The 23,234-nt window shown below is 40.4% G+C and overlaps 1 protein-coding gene across 2 annotated transcripts in view; it reads right to left on the reverse strand.

Annotated features, from left to right (window-relative positions):
- The window catches only part of tctn1 (tectonic family member 1), a 22,528-nt gene extending 7,378 nt beyond the window's left edge, over positions 1–15,150 (reverse strand). The window contains exons 1-9 of one of the 2 annotated variants that reach the window (XM_008419728.3): positions 14,779–15,147; positions 14,536–14,659; positions 14,006–14,139; positions 12,883–13,031; positions 11,160–11,262; positions 10,378–10,490; positions 8,166–8,186; positions 7,369–7,503; positions 6,638–6,766 (exon numbers count right to left, since the gene is read on the reverse strand). In XM_008419728.3, the coding sequence (XP_008417950.2) occupies positions 6,638–6,766; positions 7,369–7,503; positions 8,166–8,186; positions 10,378–10,490; positions 11,160–11,262; positions 12,883–13,031; positions 14,006–14,139; positions 14,536–14,659; positions 14,779–15,028 (1,158 nt within the window). In that variant the 5' untranslated portion in view covers positions 15,029–15,147. Of the gene's footprint in view, positions 1–6,637; positions 6,767–7,368; positions 7,504–8,165; positions 8,187–10,377; positions 10,491–11,159; positions 11,263–12,882; positions 13,032–14,005; positions 14,140–14,535; positions 14,660–14,778 lie in introns of both variants that reach the window. The other variant, XR_014089279.1, reaches the window with a different exon arrangement.
- Between the last annotated feature and the right edge of the window lie 8,084 nt (positions 15,151–23,234).

Here is a 23,234-nt window from a genome sequence, read left to right on the forward strand (position 1 = left end):
GAACACCAGACGACCCCGACGCCAATTACAACGGCTGAGTGAAGTACCATCAGAAAGTCTCATTGAAGATGTGAATGCAGCATTGAGAATGATCCCTACCAACACCATAACAGAAACCAATGAGCTGATATACAACTCAGCATCAGTGATCCTTGAGATGCTTGGTTATAAGAGCAACCATGAGACCCAATACCCACCATGGCTAAGATCAAGATAACAAGGAGGGAAGTGAGTCAACTGTCAGAACTCCAAAGGGGTGCAATGAAAAGATCAGTACCCAAGAAGTACAGCCAGATGCCCATACCTGAAGCACTCGAAACTGCCAAACAAAGGCTCCAAGCCTTGGCCAGCCGCCTAAAGAGATACACGAGAGAGAATGAAGCCAGGAGGATTAACCGGCTCTTCGCCACCCAACCAGTTAAAGTGTACTCTCAATGGCAGGGTAATAACAACAGAGCAGACCCACCCAGGCTGGAGACTGAACAATACTGGAAAGGCATATGGGAAAGGGAGGCGTCCCACAACAGCAATGCACAGTGGCTAACCTCTCTACGAGAGGACCACAGCAACCTCCCTGAACAAGCCCCGGTAACCATCACTGTGGCAGATGTCCAAGACAGAGTCTCGGGTATGAAAAACTGGACAGCACCAGGACCTGACATGATCCATGCCTACTGGCTTAAGAAACTCACGGCCCTCCATGAGCGACTGGCAGCTCAACTGAACCAGCTGCTACAAAATGGGACTCACCCTGAATGGTTAACTGAAGGGCGCACAAGCCTGATACAGAAGGAACCCTCGAAGGGTTCAATCCCATCCAACTATCGGCCAATAACCTGTCTCTCTACAACATGGAAGCTCATGTCAGGCATCATAGCGGCTAAGATAAGCGGGCACATGGATAAATACATGAGCAAGGCACAGAAGGGCATAGGCATAAATAGCAGAGGAGCCAAACACCAACTCCTTGTAGACCACACAGTTGCCCGAGACTGCAAAACCCGACACACCAACCTGTGTACCGCTTGGATTGATTACAAGAAAGCCTATGACTCAATGCCACACACTTGGATCATTGAATGCTTAGAGATGTACAACATCATTGCAAACTCGATGGGGCTGTGGAAAACCACCCTTGAAGCCAACTGCAAACCACTTGCACAAGTGTCCATCAAATGTGGCATATACCAAGGAGATGCTCTGTCCCCACTGCTGTTCTGCATAGGCCTGAACCCTCTCAGCCAAATCATCAACAAGACTGGCTACGGATACCGACTCAAGAATGGGGCCACGATCAGTCACCTCCTCTACATGGATGACATCAAGCTGTACGCCAAGAGCGAGCGAGACATCGACTCACTGATCCACACCACCAGGATCTACAGCACTGACATTGGGATGTCATTCGGACTAGAGAAGTGTGGTCGGATGGTTACAAAGAGAGGGAAGGTCGCCCACACAGAAGGGGTCTCACTTCCAGAAGGAACAATAGCAGACATAGAGCACAGCTACAAGTACCTGGGAATACAACAAGCAAATGGCAACCTCGATGAGGTCACAAGGAAAGGAGCCACAGCCAAATACCTCCAACGAATAAGGCAAGTCCTGAGAAGCCAGCTCAATGGCAAGAACAAGATCCGTGCAATAAACAGCTATGCCTTACCAGTAATCAGATACCCTGCCGGAATAATTAGCTGGCCAATGGAAGAGATGAAGGCCACGGATGTTAAGACTAGGAAGCTACTAACCATGCATGGAGGATTCCACCCCAAATCCAGCACCCTGAGACTGTACACGAGCCGTAAGGAAGGAGGCAGAGGACTAGTGAGTGTGAGAGCCACTGTCCAGGATGAAACATCCAAGATCCATAAATACATCAAGGACAAAGCCTCAACAGACGATGTGCTCAACGAATGTCTCAGGCAATGGGGAACAGAAGACAAGGTGCTGGAAGTACCATCATGGGAGGACAAGCCCCTACATGGGATGTACCACCGACAAATAACTGAAGTGGCTGATGTCAGGAAAACCTACCAATGGCTGGAGAAAGCTGGACTCAAGGACAGCAAAGAGGCACTATCCTGGCTGCCCAGGAACAGGCCCTAAACACCAGAGCAATAGAGGCTCAGATCTACCACACCAGACAAGACCCAAGGTGTAGGTTGTGCAAGGAGGCCCCTGAGACAGTCCAGCACATAATAGCAGGGTGCAAGATGCTGGCAGGGAAAGCATACATGGAACGACATAACCAAGTGGCGGGCATAGTGTACAGGAACATCTGTGCAGAATATGGACTGGAAGCCCCGAGATCAAAGTGGGGAACACCCCCAAAAGTGGTGGAGAATGACCGAGCTAAGATCCTGTGGGACTTCCAGATCCAGACAGACAAGATGGTAATGGCGAACCAACCGGACATTGTGGTGGTGGATAAAGAACAGAGGAAAGCCGTTGTGGTGGATGTAGCAATACCAAGTGATTACAACATCAGGAAAAAGGAGCATGAGAAATTGGAGAAATACCAGGGCCTCAGGGAGGAACTGGAAAAGACCTGGAAGGTGAAGACCACAGTGGTGCCTGTGGTCATTGGGGCCCTCGGGGCAGTCACCCCCAAACTGGAGCAGTGGCTCAAACAGATCCCAGGAACAACATCAGACATCTCAGTCCAGAAATGTGCAGTTCTAGGCACAGCCAAGATACTGCGCAGAACCCTCAAGCTCCCAGGCCTCTGGTAGAGGACCCGAGCTCAGAGGATGAAACAGACCACCCGCGGAGGGTGAGAAGGGAATTTTTATATATATATATATATATATATATATATATATATATATATATATATATACTGCTCAAAAAAATAAAGGGAACACTTAAACAACACAATATAACTCCAAGTAAATCAAACTTCTGTGAAATCAAACTGTCCACTTAGGAAGCAACACTGATATATATATATATATATATATGCGGAAGAAAATGGATGGATGGATATATATATATTCTATATATAATACATGCACAATGTTGCTATGTTTAGCCACGTTTCTATGTAATTTATGTACTTAAGTCAGTGGCTAACGTGCTAACAACACGTGAAGTGAAGGTTAGCAGTTAATTAATCAGCCTTTCTCTACCATTTGCTCAATTTTCTGCTTGTTCCATGCTTGTGTCAAAAAACTGAATTGAGGTGGTCATTGCATTTACAAAAAACATGTTTCAACAAAATAATTTTATGTTTCAAAGGCAAATGTGATAAAATCATGTCAGATAAACATAAAATTTTGTGTTAATAAAATGAATTCAAGTTGAGACAGAGTGATCTCCCGCCGAAGAGGGTCTAGAGAGATCAGGAGATTAGGAGATCACGCGAGATTACATTAAACTACAGATGTTTGTGCAAATCTAGCAATGTGCACTCAAAGGAAATACCATCCATCCCTTTTTCTTGCACCCTTGTCCCTCGCTGGGGTCGGGGGGGGTGCTGGTGCCCATCTCCAGCTAATGTTCTGGGTGAGAGGCGGGGTCCCCCTGGACAGGTTGCCAGTCTGTTGCAGGGCAACACAGAGACACACAGGACAAACAACCATGCACACACACACTCACACCTAGGGACAATTTGGGGAGGCCAATTAACCTGACAGTCATGTTTTTGGACTGTGGGAGGAGTACCCGGAGAAAACCCATGCATGCACAGGGAGAACATGCAAACTCCATGCAGAAAGACCGGGAATTGAACCCAGAACCTTCTTGCTGCAAGGCAACAGCTCTACCAACTGCGCCACTGTGCAGCCCCTAAAAGGCAATACCTGTTCTTAAATTATGTTTGTATGCTTTACTTAAGTCTCACTAAACTGTTTAGTCAACTCAAGTTATGTGAGTAATTTACATGTTTGTCCTGAGAAAGGTACAAGACTAAGTTATTTTGAGTAAACTGGATTTGAATATTTTCGTTACTGGAGTGAATGCGTCAGCACAGTAGTGCACATGCGCAGTAAAGTGCGGGAAGCTTCTAGAATGTTTGTGGACTTAAACATTGGAAGAAACAGAGCTTCGCTAAAGGTGAGTTATTCGTCTTCAGTATGTTTTCATATGGCATGTATGTCTTTACATATATTTACATATATATGGGTACAGGTTGATTTGAAATGAGAAGCTAGTGATCAGTTTGTGTGATCGGCAACAAGAGACCGTGATCAGTGATCACCGATCACCGATCAAACACTTTTTCACGGAAATTGGCAGTTACGATCGGTGGCCGATCGATCGGCACACCTCTAAATTTGGGTATTTTATTTGAAAGACATACGCTTGTTTATGTATTTATATTGAATAAAATGCCTAATTGTACACCCCCCAAAAATCAGTGGGGGTGTAATTTTGCTGACAGACAGGTCTGTCAGCAAAATTCCTCCAGAGGCAGGTCTGATTGTTACTGTTTTTGCAGAGTTAGGGTAGAATCCAGAGTAGAAAGTGGGATCTCTCGTGTTGCATTCAAGGCTGAAGAGGAGTCATTGACAATGTACACATGCACATGAGTCTTCTTCACACCTGTACAATAAACATCATGCTTTACAAAACCAGTTGTGTTTCGGTAGCAGGTTGAAAAATTACAGTTGCTCCTTTAATTGTACAATCATCAACATTCTAACCTGTCTTAGTCAGACAATAAATAAGGGTGCACAATTATTCTAGGCCACTTATTTTGAAAAATGTGATTTAGTTTGGCCCGGGGTCTTTCTGCATGGAGTTTGCATGTTCTCCCTGTGCATGGTGGGTTCTTTCTGGGTACTCCAGTTTCTTCCCACAGTCCAAAAACATGACTGTCAGGTTAATTGGCCTCTCTAAATTGGCCCTAGGTGTGAGTGTGTGGTTGTTTGTCTGTCTCTGTGTTGCCCTGCGACAGATTGGCGACCTGTCCAGGGTGACCCTGCCTCTCACCCAGAACGTTAGCTGGAGATGGGCACCAGCACCTCCCGACCCCATTAAGGGACAAGGGTGTACAGAAAATGGATGGATGGTGATTTAGTTTCTTCAGAATATGCTTGTGCTTTCTTTTATTGTTTTCCTACTTGTAGACCAAAGATGTTGTTGCTATGAGGCCTGCTACCCTGGGATGTCTCTCAGTTTTCCTCGACAACGATGGAGGAGAGTTCTACAAAGCCTCTTGTATGTATTATAATTATGTTTGTCAAAGGTTGTGCACAAGAAAATCAAAACTTTCACCTCATTCTTTTTTTAATTTGTACCTTTCTTATTATCCACAGGATTCAGATGCCATGGCAAACTTCATCCAGGTTCCTGTGGGGTTATTGACTGTTATGTTATGCTAAGTATATCATTTTGTTAAAATAAAACGCTGAATCTTGTAAATGTAATATCTGTGCCTGTTTTAGGATTAACTATTTTGAAGTTTCTTGTTACTAATTAAACACTGACATTAAAGGTTTTGTTTAAACTATTAATTGAAATTAGCTTAAATGGATGTTCAAATGTGTTGCCATCTGGCAAGAGTTTATACCTTTTGTAGTAAAGTGCCTGCACATGGTAAAGAGAATGGATAACAATTTTGAAAATACAGTTCTGTTGTACCCTTTCTTATTGTTGAGTGTTCTTTCTCCCCGTCACCCAGTGTGGTCTTAAAACACTTAATTTAGTAGCACTTAAAGATATGTCTTTGAATTAATGTAATTCAATCATGGAAAGGATTTCCACACGATTAAATAGCTTTCTTTCTGCATGAAGCATGTTTGTTGAGCTAACTTAATGTTAATCCATGGGTTAATCCAACCCATGGATTAATTTAACTTAATCCATGTGTTGGATCAACTTAATTAAGTAGTGTGAAGGTATCACTGTAAAATAAGTTGGTATCAACTAAATTTGCATCTTAATCAAGTATAGTCAATTATTTGGTCCAAAACATTGCACATTAGTTGGTCTGGCTCTATTAAATTACATTGGGTCCAACTAAAGTAAATGAGTTGAATCAACCTCAAAAGTTAAGTTGAACCAACACATTTTCTTTAAATTGGAGTTACAGAATTACATAGTGCTGAAACAAAGCAAAGTAATCAGGTGGAAATCCTTTCCATTATTTTTGTTAATTCAACAGTTATTTTTTTCAGTGATGGAGGTCAGTGGCTACAAATAATTGTAGCTAATTGGCTTATTTGTAGCCACATGGCCACATGGCTACAAATAGCCATGAGTATCAAATATACTCAAATATAGCTGAGTCATGAATAACTCATAACTCATGTTATTCAATGAAAAACCTTTCATTGAATAACAATGAGTTATTTTTTTTGAAATCACACTGTTTCCATGAACCAAACGTTGTTTTTTTTGTAATTCCAATTTGTGTAATTGTATGACCAGTGGAAACACAGCTATTGTTACCAACTTAGCAGCAACTTTGTTGTTATACTGTATTTAGCAACTTTTCAGCCAAAAATCAGTGATTGGCCAGAAAACTACAATTGGTGCACCCCTACAATTACTGTGAAATAAAAGTCTCTGATGTTGTTCAAAATGCGTATCAAATCGAAACACTTGCCATGAAAGCAGGTGTTAGTGAGATACTGCTGTATCTATAGAGAAGTGATGCTACAATGTTCTGTAGCGTAAAAAAGTGTATTATTACCTGGAATATAACCTGAAACTCCTGCTGCAGTGAGTTGTGAGTCCTGCTGGTGTTGACAAATCCAAGCACCAGAGACACTCTGGCATTTACTAGTTCACCACTTGAGTTATACTTAATCACATAAACAGCCTGAGGAGATAAAAAAAACTACAATTAGTCCATGTGTTAAAAACATTCATGTGTTTTAATGAAAATACGTAGAACATGTTCTTTTTAGAGGTTCAAGAATGTATTCTTGTCTGTAACATTTCAGCTCTAAAAAAACTCAACAATAAAGTGATCTTTGGGTCTGCTGATATGATTTACAGGATCATGTTAATACTGTCAAAATTTCAGCAAAGTCGTTAGAGGAAGATTCTCTGTTAGACTTCTGAGTCTAGCAGAAGTCTAGCAAATGTTCTAGACTTCTGCTAACACATTTGGTAGCAGAAGCAAAGCAGAGGTTCAGTAAAACCTTACTACTCCAACGGGGGTATTAGGCGGAGTATCTCTGAATGAGTTCTGAGTCTTTATAAATGGTTACGGATAAAAGCACGGTGGGCTTTGTGTTGCAGCAGATCCAAAGAAACGTCTGACTGAAGACACTCTCTGTTGTTGAGTCGGTTTGTAAATACATTATATTCTCGAAAGTCTTCACTCGTGTAGCTTCACACAGATGAATTTGAGCGGCCCAAGTTCTTGAGCCAACCTCTAACCAGCCATCAGAAATATACTGAACTGGACTGACTCACCTTCAGCACCATGTTAGCACAGCCGCTGGAGGTGGTGAGAACAGGAAGGAGGTTTTCTCCATTGCTGACAGTCAGCTCAGTTTGAGCACCCTTTATGGACTGTAATATGACTGAAGCCACATCCACATGAACAACCTGAGGGAAGACACCAGATTAACAACTTCATCTGTTATTAGCAGCAGATGGTTGATTTACGTCTTCTCTGAATCTGAAGCATGTTGTCAGTATTTGAACTTCACTGTAGCTGCTACAGCTGCCACAGTGAAGGCACTGTGGCCTTTAGGCTTTACGTTTAGAGCCTCGAAAAACCAGCAGTTTTATTAAATAAAAAAGGTTCTGTTAGGTACATCTGGACCAATCAGATCTCTCATGTATTATACAGACTAATTATTATCACATTTTTGTTCAAAACTTAAACTACTAACTTATCAGCTTAGGAAATCCTTTTTGTAGCTAAAACACAGATGCTGTTTGCTGTTTATCTCTTGATTATGTCAGCATGTCCATGAAATGGAAAGTAATGTATAACAGAACATGATCTAGATCATTTCCACATTGTGTAGCGGACGCATGAAACATTGCTGTGGATCTTCACACAGGAGGAACTGAATGGTCTTGTGACAAAAAGAGAGAAGCGTAGTCAAGCTCTACACTTCTCTTTTGCGCTTAAGTCTATCGTGCAGAATTTCTTAACAGTGTAGAAAGATGTGAATATCATTATTTATTCTGCCACATTTTTTAGTTTTTACTGTCTGAAATCAACTTTTCTCAAATAATAAAATAAAAATTACACTTACTGCTGCATCTGCGTTCCTCCCCTGTCAAAGACAAAATATTTTCTTTATAATTTGTCTTCATATTGCACTTCTCTCTTTATTAAACAACCACATTGTGACTTTGTCAGCTTCCTGCTGAAGGGCTAGCTAACTTCAGAACGTTTTTCTCTGAGGGGAATCTCGGTGCTCAGATATCAGATCCTACATCCAGACATGATCTAACTCAGTCTATCAACCTTCTCAGTGAAGGTTGTAGTGAAATAATTGGAGTCTTTAGCAAGATGTGGGGAGGAATCATATCTGTGTGCAGCTATGTGTAGCTTCACAGCAGACCAGACATGACACTCTGAGAGGTTTAAATTAAATCAGGCTTGCCTTTTAGTTAACATAAGGCATAACATTATGACCAGTTAAGTTAGTAACTGATGCCCATGATGGGATATTTTAGCGGGTGGAAGATTTCAGGCAGGAAGTGAACATTCTTGTGTTCAAGGTTATTGCTTTAGAACAGTGGTCCCCAAACTTTTTTCTGTGAGGGCCACATAACTTTTCCCTTCTCTGGTGGGGGGCCGGAGTCAGTTTGTAACAGAAAAAATGTTACACGGTTATCACCTGCGCTGCCAGAAATTGTTGACGGGAGGGTGGGAGGGTGCGCGTTACTCGACTGATTTTTACCCAAAAACCGTTAGTGAAACGGTCACTGAGACTGACTAGTATATATTCCATTGAGGGAAAGTAACTTTAACATAAAGGCTCGTTTTGAAGTATAAGCTGCTACTTACAGGCATTTCTTTGAAGAATTCGACCTGGAATGCGGTGTTCATAACAAACACGTGTGTTCATCTGCTCTACCGCTAGCAAACAACCGTACTGATAAAATAACATAAAAGTCAAGCAGTTCCCTAAAAGTCCAACAGATGGCAGCAATGCGCCATGCAAAACAAAACACCCACAGTTTACAGGGCACACTTCCTGCTAAGAAAAATCCACATATAAACCGGAAAATACAATATATGAAAAAAAATCTGAATGCTCTCTGGTATTGTTCAGGGGACCGGACCAAATGTGGAGGTGGGCCGGATCCGGCCCGCGGGCCGTAGTTTGGGAACCACTGCTTTAGAACTGCACCGACTGCAGTTTTCTACTCGATCACCAATCTTTAAAAACCCCGACCTGCCAATTCTGATTTTGGCAGATTTTTTTTTGTCTGAAAAGTCGCTAAATATAGCGACAGTTAATGATGCTTCTGTAGGCGTGACCAGGTGGGCAGGGCAGGTCTGTCAGTGGACAGTGGCTGATTTTCAGACCTTTGTGGAAGTAGATACGATTGACAGATAAGATTGGTTTCACATCTAAGTATCGTCTGACTGTCCAAAATTAAGGAAATTGAGGCTGATTTATCGACGCAACCTGTTAGAAGCAGGAAGAATAAACAAGAATTTGACCAAAGTGTGATGGCTGGGTGACCAGGTCAGTGCATCTCCAACTCTGCTGCTCTTGTGTGTTTTCCTGCTCTACAGGGTTAGTAGCAAAGGTTTCTTCGTGCACATGTGGTCTGATCCTACAGGTGAGTTCCCGTAGCTGTGATTGTAGAAAGGTTTAAGAATACATGCTTAGCGTTGGGTGGCAAAGTCAAAGACCCATTAGGGTCATTCATGCTCTCCAGGTGGAGACATCTACTTAAGATCTAGTAGCACAAAGCAAAGTGGTTCAGGGAGGTTTGAGGTGTTCACTTGGACTCCAAGTTCACGACGTCAATCCAACTCTGATCCATGGAGGAGTTACAGAACCTAAAGGAGGTCCTGCTAACGTCTCGGTGACAAATACCCAAGCACATCATCAGGGTCTGGGTCAGAACTGCTGGACCAACACACTATTTTAATAATGTTATATCTGATCGCTGAACTTTTCTTCAGTGTACTTCAAGAAAAAGAAGCAGGAACCTCCTGAGTTGTGGTGTGTGAATCACCCAGACAGCGTGGTAACTAGTGGAGAAGTGCTCTGTTACTTAACAAGACCTGAATACAGAAGGATGTTTCACAAAGGAGAACTTTGCAGAACACATTCCACTGTAAATAATACTCACCACAATTGCATGAACATAAACTTAGGGAACTTACAAAAGCTTGTGAATATATAGGAGTCTTTCGTCACACCAGTGTTGAAATTTCCATAACTAAATGGATTTGTTAGCATGCTGGAGTGGAGCTTTGTGCATTGTGTCCTGACTCACAGCTAACAGCTGGACGTTAGTGTAGGTGTCCATCCTGAGTGCCTGCAGGGAGCTACAGTCCCCATCCAGAGCCAAACGCTGGGAACATCGACTGGTTTGGTCCTTAAGGAACACTGGGGACGGAACCAGGAAAGAAATAATTAGTTTCTTATCTGCCTGAAATGAAATGGCAAAATGTGAAAACAAGTTTCAGTCAAAGAGAAGCAGGATCCTGAACCAGTTCACATACAGCTGCTGCTTGTTGCACAGGATTCTGTCATCTTGTAAACAGCCAATGAGTACTGTAAAAAGTTGACTTTTTATTTTAGTCTGTTTTAATCATAATAACAATTACTGTTTTTAACATGTGTCTATTTCTTTAACTCTTTTTCTGACGTTCACTGAAAATTTGTCCTCTAGAGGACAAAACAAAGGACCATTCTGTTCTATTCTATCCATCATCTTGAGCAGCAGCAGGAACCTGGAGCTTTTGGACTTTGGCTACTTTTTGCAGCCCACTGTTTACTTTATATCACCACAGTAACATGACTCAGCAATGAGTAACCTCTTGGGGCATTAACCTAAATATAGTAACATGATGGTTTTTGTTGCTGCTCAGCTGAAATGTTACTGGGTAACAAATATTTAGAATGTCAAAGAAACACTTTAGTTTTGTCAAGTCTGTATCTCTGTTTTCTTATTTACCAAAATCAAAGATTTGAAAAGTCAAAGTTTTCTGGTTCATTTTGATGAGATTACAAACCCAGTGTGTGTGTCAGAGTTAAATGTTAGCAATGGGTTACCTGCAGGGCTGCTGTTCACACAGTCAGCAGTGACACCAGGAGCTGGAAGATAGAAAATCCCTTTCTGTCCGCTTGGTTCTGCCGTAGCCAAAACATCCCCGAACTGAAACAACGAACCACCAGAACAGAATCAGAATATGCTAACACGTGGAGAAACCAGAACCCCAGAGAAAACGTTGAAACTGTGAAGGAGCTAGCACATGTGCTGAGCATGTGTTAGCTGCAGCTTCACTTTTACAGCTTTGTTTTGATCCAAGCGATCTCTCTGGAGAACTTCCACAATGGATCAGAAACCAACACAACCAACATTTTCAACATTTTGTCATAAAAAGTCCCTAAGACCACAATATCTTATTGAACTTTGATGTGAGACACCATAACTGAGAAGCAGAAGAAAAATGACAGTGTTTTTTTTTTTAATAAAGCTGCTCTCTGCCAGTTGCGAACAAATACAGGCTTTTAACAAAACAATCCAGGTTGAGTCAGACAGCATGGAGAGCCTCTGTCAATATCAATGTTTAAGTCTTGCTGCAGGCTGTTAATCGGATTTAGATCTGGGTTTTGAGTAGGCCATGAATATGCTTTAATCTATATCATCCCATCCAGTTCCTTGGTCTTCATGATGCCATTTGTTCAACCAACATTCCTCTGAGGCCTTCAGAGAACATTTGCTTTCATTTATACTAATGAGGTGACTTCTGTTGCACTCCTATATTCTGGAGAACCAGTGTGACAGGGCTGAACAGTTGCTAAATCAGCCTGCAACATGGTGTATGATTTTAAGTATGCACTGAATTGTACTATTTTATCCTATAAAATCCATTAAAGTTTGTGGTTTAAATGTGGCAAAAAGGGTAAAACTTCAATGCTTTCAATCAGAGGTGCAACGATTGCAGGTTTCTGGCTGATCACTGATCTTTAAAAAGTCTGACCTGTCAATTCTTGACCAATACCAACATTTTCAGTCTGAAAAGTCTCTAAATATGGCAACAGTGAGGGGACTACTGTTAACTGTAGACCGCCAGATGTAACCTGGTGGGCGGTCTGTCAGTCAAACCTCACACTGCACAGCAAAAGGAGACGGTGGCTGATTTCCACTCCTTTGCAGAGGTAGGTGAGATCAATGAATAAGATCAGGGGCACATGTAAGCATTGGACGATCTCCCAAGCTTAAGGAAATCAGGGCCAATTTATTGGCACATCCCTACTCTGAATACTTTTCCAAGTTTTCCAAATTAGCACTGGCAAAAGTATTCACTGTAATAAGATATTATCAGGTAATTGAAGCAGAAAAAATACTTTTACCTAGAAGTCAATTGTTTTCTACAAGACTCAAATTTGTTTGCCCATGCTGCGAATAATTATTTTTAAAAAGTTATTTACCAATAAAATGCATTATTATTATTATTATCATTAAAATGGCTCCTTCCCTAAACAGACTGATCGGACACAACACTTAGGCAACCAGACTAAACTTCAAGTGAATCCAAATTAATAAGAATTAATTAAGCCTTACTGATGTCTCCTTTTCAAGTTTTTGATTCTGATCATAGTGAATAAAGCATAACAGAGCATAACACTCCGTACAGTGAAGAACAATAAGCATTAGACATGCTTTGTTCTACTGGGTTTAAGTTTTCTTTGCAAAAAGTCTTGAAAAGTAAAGAAACTCTTTCATAAAGTTAAACATATTAATCTTATCAAGCTTTAAAACAAAACTAACCTGGTATCCAGATAAGGCCTGGACTTCTGCAGGCAGCCCCTCATCGACACCCTCAGAGTCAAATATAAAATTGACAAACTGACTGAAGAGGGAATCAAAGTTGCCAGCAGTTGGAAGAGACGGTGAGGGATGAGACAATCCATCGAAACCTAAACACAACAGTGGAGATGGATGTAAATGCTGGGGGGGAGGGGGGGTTATAAACTCTGAAGTTCTTCATATTGTGAGCTACACACTGCCCCCTTGTGGCACGAATCAGCCCTGCAGCACAACCAGTTATAACTGTCAGTCTTAATATGCATGTCATACTGTGTATCTTATTAAAGAAATTCAGATTAATTTATTTTGCAAAAAAGAAAACAAAATATAATTCTATTTTACAAAGCAACAATTCACCAAAAATTAGCAGGCTGAAGAAAAAGTTTATACTTCCCTACAGTATTAGACTCAGCTGCTTACAGTAATGAAAGATATCTGTTGTCTATAGATATGCATACAAAAGTAAACATACAGTTTTGTAAATATGCATGTATATACATACATACAAATACTCACAATTCATACATACATCTACAGTATATGTAATTTTACATTTTATGTAATTTCACATCTTACGGTTCTTTTAAATTTGAGATCATCATTCAGTTCATGCCACTGCCACTGCTGCCACTATGGCCCAGCAGGGGATGAAGCACAGACACAGCTGCAACATGCAGAACATGCAGGTGCAGATACTCCTCTGGGGGATTTTGATGAAAAATATTCTGATTATTCTTATTTACATACAAATATCCTTTATCAATGCAGAACACAGGACATTGACTTATAATCATCCCAAAATGAGCTGCAGCCAAACTGATTCTCCAAAGCTCTGCGTTTTTGCAAAACGAATATTGACTACGGTTTTATATGTTTTCTCTTAATCTACTTTATTTACCAAAATATTTCATGTGATATTTAGGAGTTATGATGTTTATTGTGTCCTCATAATAAAAGAGAAACTAAAAGTAAACATGTGGATTTAGTGAGCACTTAAAAGTGAGCTGAAACGCATGAACTCGTCATCTAAAGGAACCATGGTTCCCGTTTCTTCAGAGCAACCTGAACGTAAACAGCTGCTTACGGTTCTGGGACCAGACACAGAAAATGTTGTAGTTGATCTCTCTCTGAACAGACGATTGCAGCTCTAAGTAGCCATATACACCGGTCGTTAAACTGTAGCCGGCTACATCCTGGCTGCACAGCTGCTTGCTGCCACTGCAAGGGAAGGAAAGATGACAGGATGAAATATATATGTGTGTGTGTGTGTGTGTGTAGGGCAAAAGGGGGTGTGAGGGGGGTTCTTGACTTAAATTTAAACAATTTTAACCATTTTAGTCCATTTGTAAAAGACAAATAAAAATCACATATTTTTTATTTGTCTTCATTTTTACACCAGTCAGTTTTCAATTACTGCAAGAAACACTGAGTGCAATGGATGAATGGACAACTTTAAGACAAGAGCCGAATAAACCGCAAATACTTTTTTCAATGTCCCATGGAAAACACAAGGAAACTCCATGTTAGTCCATCATGGGTGTTATTGCTCATTCCTGGACACTGAATGACCCTTTGGGTTCGTTCCTGGACACCTCCCCTCCCTTCCTCTCTCACCTTCTCACGGCAGTGAACGTGCAGCTGGTGAACAGAGCCACGTCATCCATGTTACACTCCCGGTCACAGCAGCAGTTCATGTCACACACAGCCGTGTTCTCGTCACAGGGACACAACCTGTCAGCTGACATGCACACCGAGCCAGATATCAGGTCACAAAAACGTTGTTAGCAGATTATTACAGCATTAGAGTGCTAGCTAGTCCAGCTGAGTTGTGTCGGTAACCATGTATAAACAGCTTACCACCGACCACCGAGAGGGGGAGGCTACCGGAGTCAGGCAGAGGCTGAGGGGCCTCAGGAAGAAGCTTCGTGAGGTTTACTGACGGCTCTGTGGGAGTGCAGTTATCCTGATTGTATATGTTTGTAGAATTCTCTTTCCAGGACGCGGTGCTGTTGCTCGTTGCACTCATAGCGGAAGTAACCAAAATAACTTTGATAAATAAACAGAAGATGGTCAAATTAGACCAAACTGTACAAACTGAGACACCCATCTTTGTTTACCGTTGCTATGGTTCTTCTTCTTCCTCTAAGTTGGTTTGCAGGTGGGTTTCTGTCTTCAATAAAATATTATTACTGCCACCAATGGGCAGTTAGCAGAACTGCAGCTTAGCAACTGAAGTACAGGATGAGTATGGGGGAATTCAGACTGAAAATGTGTGCTCTCGAATTATGGCAGAAAAATTCTCTCCATATAAAGGAACCGTAAATGTTCGACAACCAGCGTTCACTGCCATATCGAATTTCAAAGCTGAAATTACAAACTGACGTAAGTTTATTAGATCATACATGTGTAATATGAATATCACATTTTTAAAATAACAATTACAACTATAATTGTAAATACTCATACTCAAAATAATAATAATAAATACATGCAGGTTCATTATATCGCTATGACATATATATATAAGAATCATTATATCGCTATGACATGCTCCATCCTTGATCAGCTTTACATAAAAAAACAGATAGTTCTCAACAACACAGTTCTTAGTTCAAATCTAAACCAGAGTAGATTTCATGATCTCTTTGTGCAGTGGTCCCCAAACTACGGATCCGGCCCGTCTCCACATTTGGTCCGGCCCCCTGAACAATACCAGAGAGCATTCAGATTTTCATATATTGTATTTTCCGGTTTATATGTGGATTTTTCTTCATCCACCAGGGGGCTCTTTAGCAGGAAGTGTGTCCTGTAAACTGTGGGTGTTTTGTTTTGCATGGCGCATTGCTGCCATCTGTTGGACTTTTAGGGAACTGCTTCACGGAGAGCCATTTCAGCCAAAATTAAATAAATAAATAAATGGGTGAAATAAATAAAAAATGAGTAAAATAAATCAAAAAATGAAGAAAATGAGTGAAATAAACAAAAAATTTGTTAAATAAATAATTTAGCTTTTTCATTAACCCAATTTTTCATTTATTTATTTTTCATATTATCAATTTCCTTTTTTCATTAATCTATTTTTCATTTACCGATTTTTCATTAATCTATTTTTCATTTAACCATTTTTTAATTTAGCTTTTTCATTAACCCAATTTTTCATTTATTTATTTTTCATATTATCAATTTCTCAACTTCTCTTTTTCATTTATCTATTTTTCATTTATCCCTTTATCCATTTACCCATTTTTCATTAATCTATTTTTCATTTAACCACTTTTCAATTTTCTTATTTATCACATTCTATTTCCCCGCAAAACTTGGAAAAAATAAATGCAAATGAGGAGAGGCACGTCATCAGGCTACAACTTCCCCAATTGGTTGGTTAGCGTCACACCCATACTTTGCTTCAAGAAAGATGGCGACCAACTAACGGGTTATCAATAAGCTGAAGCTCATTAACTTCATTAGAAAATCGTGTTATTACTCCTGACTTTAGTTCTCGTGTGGCCGCTCAGACAGAACGTGTTTCAGTTGGCGGCTCTCATGGAATCAGAGCTTCACCGTCGGGAGTTTTTATAGTTTGGACGAAGCGGCCGCTGAAGTTGGCTTACGAATTAAGGTTCGGGACACCTTCGTAGCTACCAGCTGTGATCCAACTATAAGGAGCAACTTTACTGTACATCAGGGGTCCCCAAACTTTTTCCTGTGAGGGCCACATAACGTTTTCCTTCTCTGGTCGGGGGCCGGAGTCTGAGTTTGTAATAGAAAAAGTGAGATGATTGCAGGAGTGCCTAAATGTAAGAATGTATTGTTTTCCAGAAAGCAAAATCAAATAACCCTCTCTGGGTTCTTTGCAGAACAAAAGTCAGGAAATAAATAATAACACTATTAATGAAATAAATAACCAAATAATCCTCTCTGGGTTCTTCACAGAAAAAATCCAGGAAGGATTATAGTCCGTATTTTCCTAACTATGAGCTGCACCGGACTATAAACCACAACCCCAAAGTTTTTTTTTAACCAGTAAACACATATAAACCTCAGGTATCTCTGCCGCTCCAGGTTTTCCACAACGATGCAGCAGCAGCAGAGGGGGGCAGACAGTCAAAATTTGAGTCATAACAGGTCAATTGAATATCACATTTATTACATTTATTATCCCACAGGTATTTCCAAAACTAATTCAATAAACAAGTTACTTATTTTATCATATGTTAACATAAATGCTCATTTTGAGCATTTATGTTAACATAAATGCAGTATAAACAGGCAGTATAAACTGCCTGCTACTTACAGGCAGTTTATACTGCCTGTAAGTAGCAGTATAAACTGCTACTTACAGGCATTGCTTCGAAGAACTCGACCTGAATGCGGCGTTCATAACAGACACATGTGTTCATCTGCTCTACGGTTACCAACCGTACTGATTACATAACATAAAAGTTGAGCAGTTCCCTAAAAGTCCAACAGATGGCAGCAATGCGCCATGCAAAACAAAACACCCACAGTTTACAAGACACACTATCTGCTAAAGAGCCCCCTGGTGGTTGAAGAAAAATCTACATATAAACCGGAAAATACAATAAATGAAAAAAAATCTGAATGCTTTCTGGTATTGTTCAGGGGGCCGGACCAAATGTGGCGGCGGGCCGGATCCGGCCCGCGGGCCGTAGTTTGGGGACCACTGCTGTACATCGTAAGTGAACTGCAATATCCAGAGGCAGCTCTATGGAGCATCGAGCTGAAAGAATGAGAGTGGCAAGCATTGGAGATCTGCATCGGAGGCCATCTTTCAGACATGCACCGCTGCTGTCCGTCCAGGATCCTCCGGTTGCCCAGACGTTACACGGTAAGCTACTAACGCTGATGTTTGTTTTCCAACTACAGTCATATCTAATATCTAATCAATAGGGCTCAATTACGATCGTGAAAGGTTTTGAGTTGATCTCAAACTGAACGCTGACAAACTGAACGTCTCCAGGATGTTGAGACCAGCACGTCCTCTGATCCAATACATCTTATTAAGGATAAAATCAACAAAACGTGTTCAAAGTAATGGCCCAACAAAATGAATAATCGCAGTAATTATTGTTTAAACAAGGCGTGTGCATTTCGGTACCATTACAAAAATAGAAAGGGACTCAATACCCTGCTGAGCAGAGCAAAGTTTAAATTGGCTAATCAGCCACCGCTGTGTTCATGAGAGGAGATGCTTGTTAACCGAGAAATAAATATGAAGCCTGAAAACCTAATATCTTAACGGACTGAATCCGTTGTGTTTTTAGCTAATATATGCTGGGTTTGTGGGGCGCAAGCTGTTGCCACGGCAACAGGTTGATTAAACGACAGTAAAAAGGTAGGAGAGGTTTAGTCGATCGCCGTTATTTTACCTTTGTAAACAGACAACCTGAATACAGTGACCTTTAGTGAAGGTACAGAATGGAGAATGGATAAAAGCTGAACTCCTGCTACAATCTTTGCCTCTCTTGGTTACATCCCTGAGGTGTGCCAAGTGTGGCCCACATGCATATGGATATAAAGTAAATATGACTATTAATTTAAGTAGTTCTTTGTGGATGTATAACTTGCCCACCTTAGTTTTCCTGTTTTTGGTCAACACTTGTGCCTCAACATTTGGTTACTGTTCCTTAGAACAAGTAAAAAGTAGCTGAATAAGAAATTAAACAAGAGTAAAGAAGCATTTGGTAAAAAGTGTATCAGTACTGAGTAACTGATCAAGTTATCAATTATTTCATATCTTTAAAAAATTACACAATTAGAGGGCCCAAAATATTATGTTCAGTGGAAATTTAGGTTTTTTAAAGACAAAATAATTTTTTTTTTTAAATAATAGTGATGCTTCAAAAAGTTCAGCATAGTAAGAGTATTCCTAAAAGTTCATTTGAGTTTCAAAAAGTTACTCAACTATATTTGAGTAAATGTAATTAGTCACTCCTAAACTCTGCCGTTCTGATGGAATAGGAGAAGGAACTGTTAAGGAAATAAATTAATCTTTATATTAAACATTGTTTCAATTAACAAATTAATCATAACACCCAGAACATATTCTGTTATGTTTATTCAAGGGTGAAGGAACAGAATGACTGGAGATTCTGGCAGAGAGGGACCACGGCTGACACGGCGAACAGTGAGGAGAACCGTCTGCACTGTGAGCAGCACCAGAATTCCTGATGGATCTCCTTCAGGAAGAACCATAGAGATGGCCGACCTCCACACAGAAGAGTTTACCCAAACATCAGAGGAAAAATGAATGCTGGTGCTCAAACAGAGCAGCCTCTTTTCTTAAACCCAACACACACAGGGAGTTGTGGCCTTGATTAAAAACCTGCTAACTTCAATTTAACTGAAACACAGAACATCCAGAAATGTGATGAACTTCAGCTATAGAGTGAAAATGACACAGTGAGATGAAAACATTTGTCTATATCACTCAATACAGGACATTAACATTTTACATTTTAAAGTGTTTGTTCCAGAGGATCTGATACAAACGATAGCATTAGCTCATCCATCAGACATTTACTGAGGCCTGAAACATGCAGGGCAGATTGACCTGAGGACTAACTGGTTGAAGCATTTCACTGACGCTTCAGATTGCAGATTTCCAATTGAAGGCGTCCGTAAATGAACACAATCATTATTCAATAAACCAAACTGTGTAAAATAACTGAAATAACTGTTAGGGTTGCTATTAAGAACCCAATATGTCACGGGTCCAAAACTTTCAATCTGTATTCTATTTTTGTAGCTTTGTTCTATTAAGATTGTTTCGTTTATTTTAAGCCACAAACGATTCATTTTATTGTCTCTGGGACGTGAAAACATGAGATTTGATTAAATTAGAAGGAACACAGATTTCATAATAAAACATTTTGTTTATTCAAAACAGTAAAATACAGACGGTTCATGCATATCAATGGTATAAGAACAGCCAAATTTTTTTAAATGAATGTGTCACCAGTGCATTTGGCCAGGTGTTCCTGTTCCAGAAAGGTCTCTGGTCATCCTGAAGCTGTGAGCCCACTGGGAGTCTGAAGGGAAACACTGAGACCAGAGGCCTGCAGGATGGTCTGCATCTGAAAACGTACATGATGGAAACATTAATGAATGTACTGCGCCAAAAAGCTGTACTTTTGACCTGGTTATGGTAGAACTGAACTTTGGTTTGATGACCTAAATATGAGAAACTTCAGACTGACAGGAGTTAGGTTAAAGCCACATCTTGTGAAGTTGGTATATTTTTCCTCCAACAGGATTCAGAGGAATCACAACAAACCAGAAGTTGGACTAGAATATATTTCAATGTCATTTGTGAATGTCAGCTTCTCATTTTCAACAGTGGAGCTTTAAAAGTTGAAAGGTTATTTTGGAAAGAGTTTTTATCGCATCAATATTTCCACTAAATAAATAACATGTTTGATACAGGAAAAGCCTCTCAGACTCAAAGCAAGATGCCAGAGCGCACAAAACTTTAAAAAAATATTAATTTAATTTCACATAATTATCGCGGTAGAAGCCATTTGTTAATGAAATAGTTGCAGACGAACGAGGTAGTTAGTCCAAGTTTGTCGTTTATTGAACGTTCAGAAACTACAGCAGCTGTGATGCATCCCAGCAAAGGTAAACAAAAGGTAAAACAGGGCGATCTACTCTAAACGTCTCCTAACTTTTTAATGTCATTTAATCAACCTGTTGCTGTGGCAACCGCTTGCGCCCCACAAACCTAGCAGAGATTAGTTAAAAACACAAAAGATTCAGTCCGTTAAGATATCAGGTTTTCAGGCTTCATATTTACTGCTCTGCTCATCAGAGTCTTTGAGTCACACACCACAACTCAGGAGGTTCCTGCTTCTTTTTCTTGAAGTACACTGAAGAAAAGTTCAGCAATCAGATATAACATTATTAAAATAGTGTGTTGGTCCAGCAGCTCTGACCCAGACCTCAAGGTCTGGGTCAGAGCTGCTGGACCAACACACTATTTTAATAATGCACATCATCAGTGATGTGCTTGGGTATTTGTCACCGAGACGTTAGCAGGACCTCCTTTAGGTTCTGTAACTCCTCCATGGATCAGAGTTGGATTGACGTCGTGAACTTGGAGTCCAAGTGAACACCTCAAACCTCCCTGAACCACTTTGCTTTGTGCTACTAGATCTTAAGTAGATGTCTCCACCTGGAGAGCATGAATGACCCTAATGGGTCTTTGACTTTGCCACCCAACGCTAAGCATGTATTCTTAAACCTTTCTACAATCACAGCTACGGGAACTCACCTGTAGGATCAGACCACATGTGCACGAAGAAACCTTTGCTACTAACCCTGTAGAGCAGGAAAACACACAAGAGCAGCAGAGTTGGAGATGCACTGACCTGGTCACCCAGCCATCACACTTTGGTCAAATTCTTGTTTATTCTTCCTGCTTCTAACAGGTTGCGTCGATAAATCAGCCTCAATTTCCTTAATTTTGGACAGTCAGACGATACTTAGATGTGAAACCAATCTTATCTGTCAATCGTATCTACTTCCACAAAGGTCTGAAAATCAGCCACTGTCCACTGACAGACCTGCCCTGCCCACCTGGTCACGCCTACAGAAGCATCATTAACTGTCGCTGTATTTATTGACTTTTCAGACGAAAAAAAAATCTGCCAAAATCAGAATTGGCAGGTCGGGGTTTTTAAAGATTGGTGATCGAGTAGAAAACTGCAGTCGGTGCAGTTCTAAAGCAGTGGTTCCCAAACTACAGCCCGGATCCGGCCCACCTCCACATTTGGTCCGGCCCCCTGAACAATACCAGAGAGCATTCAGATTTTTTTTCATATATTGTATTTTCCAGTTTATATGTGGATTTTTCTTAGCAGGAAGTGTGCCCTGTAAACTGTGGGTGTTTTGTTTTGCATGGCGCATTGCTGCCATCTGTTGGACTTTTAGGGAACTGCTTGACTTTTATGTTATTTAATCAGTACGGTTGTTTGCTAGCGGTAGAGCAGATGAACACACGTGTTTGTTATGAACACCGCATTCCAGGTCGAATTCTTCGAAGAAATGCCTGTAAGTAGCAGCTTATACTTCAAAACGAGCCTTTATGTTAAAGTTACTTTCCCTCAATGGAATATATACTAGTCAGTCTCAGTGACCGTTTCACTAATGGTTTTCGGGTAAAAATCAATCGAGTAACGCGCACTCCCCGCCCCCTGTCAAAAATTTATAACTGTGTAACATTTTTTCTGTTACAAACTGACTCCGGCCCCCCACCAGAGAAGTGAAAAGTTATGTGGCCCTCACAGAAAAAAGTTTGGGGACCACTGTCTTTGTGCCTGTGTGAGTTTAATCTGGCTAGTCTGGTTTCTCCTTAGGGGAGCCGACTTCATAAAGGATATAGAAAAAAACTAGGTTTCATGAGCAATTAATAATTAATTAATTAATACGCCTAACATAAAGTTAAGTTTGCATTATATTGCAGTTGTGACAGCAGCTCAAACAGACACTTTGCCACAGGACACTTTCCCTCTGGATCCTTTACTTTCTTAAAATATAACTATTTTATCCACAAGATGGCGATACAGGACATCTAGTTAAAACAAGTTGTCTGACTTTCCTGGCTTTTCTAAAGACAAAATCCTTCCCATCACTGGGCGGGCTAGGAAAGATTCACAACAGGTAACAAATTTAGCAGCAGATGAAACAATCATGCTACATTTCATTTTGTTCATTTTGATCTGAGCTCAGCTAGAGGACAGTAAAACATGCCACCTGGAATCAGTTAATTATGTTGTTTTTTTAAAATAAAGTATAATTTTAACATTTTAAAAAATCAGAAGGGCAACTTAAACTAAAAATGTAAATATCTTTACTGTCAAAGGTTTTTTCATCCACCATGGGCTTTAGATGAGGAATAACCTTTTAACCAAAAATTTTAATATGAAAATTGTTTAAGAGAAATTAAGTTTTTTCATTGTTTCTCTTTTCTCAAGAGCTTTTAGAGGAACTTAATAAATTTGATAATTTAAACAGGAAAACCATTATATATTCGAGATAAACATATAACATCTTAATGTGGGCCAACAGGGGGAGACAGACTTGTAAGGATGGTAATGGTCAGAGGGTGTGTGTATTTGGTCATGATCAATGAACAACAAACACACAGGTTATTACAAGGTCACACCCTCACTTGTGTCGTGTGAGAGAGGCTGTGTGGCTCTGAGGGGAAAGAAGTCTAATTAGAGCATTAATTAGGAAGCAAACGGCTTATTGAATAAATCCTGAGCTCATTAAGGGAACACACAGCAGGC

This window comes from Poecilia reticulata, chromosome 10, assembly GCF_904066995.2.
Source record: "Poecilia reticulata chromosome 10, P_reticulata-male-v2, whole genome shotgun sequence".
Taxonomy (NCBI): Eukaryota; Metazoa; Chordata; class Actinopteri; order Cyprinodontiformes; family Poeciliidae; genus Poecilia; species Poecilia reticulata.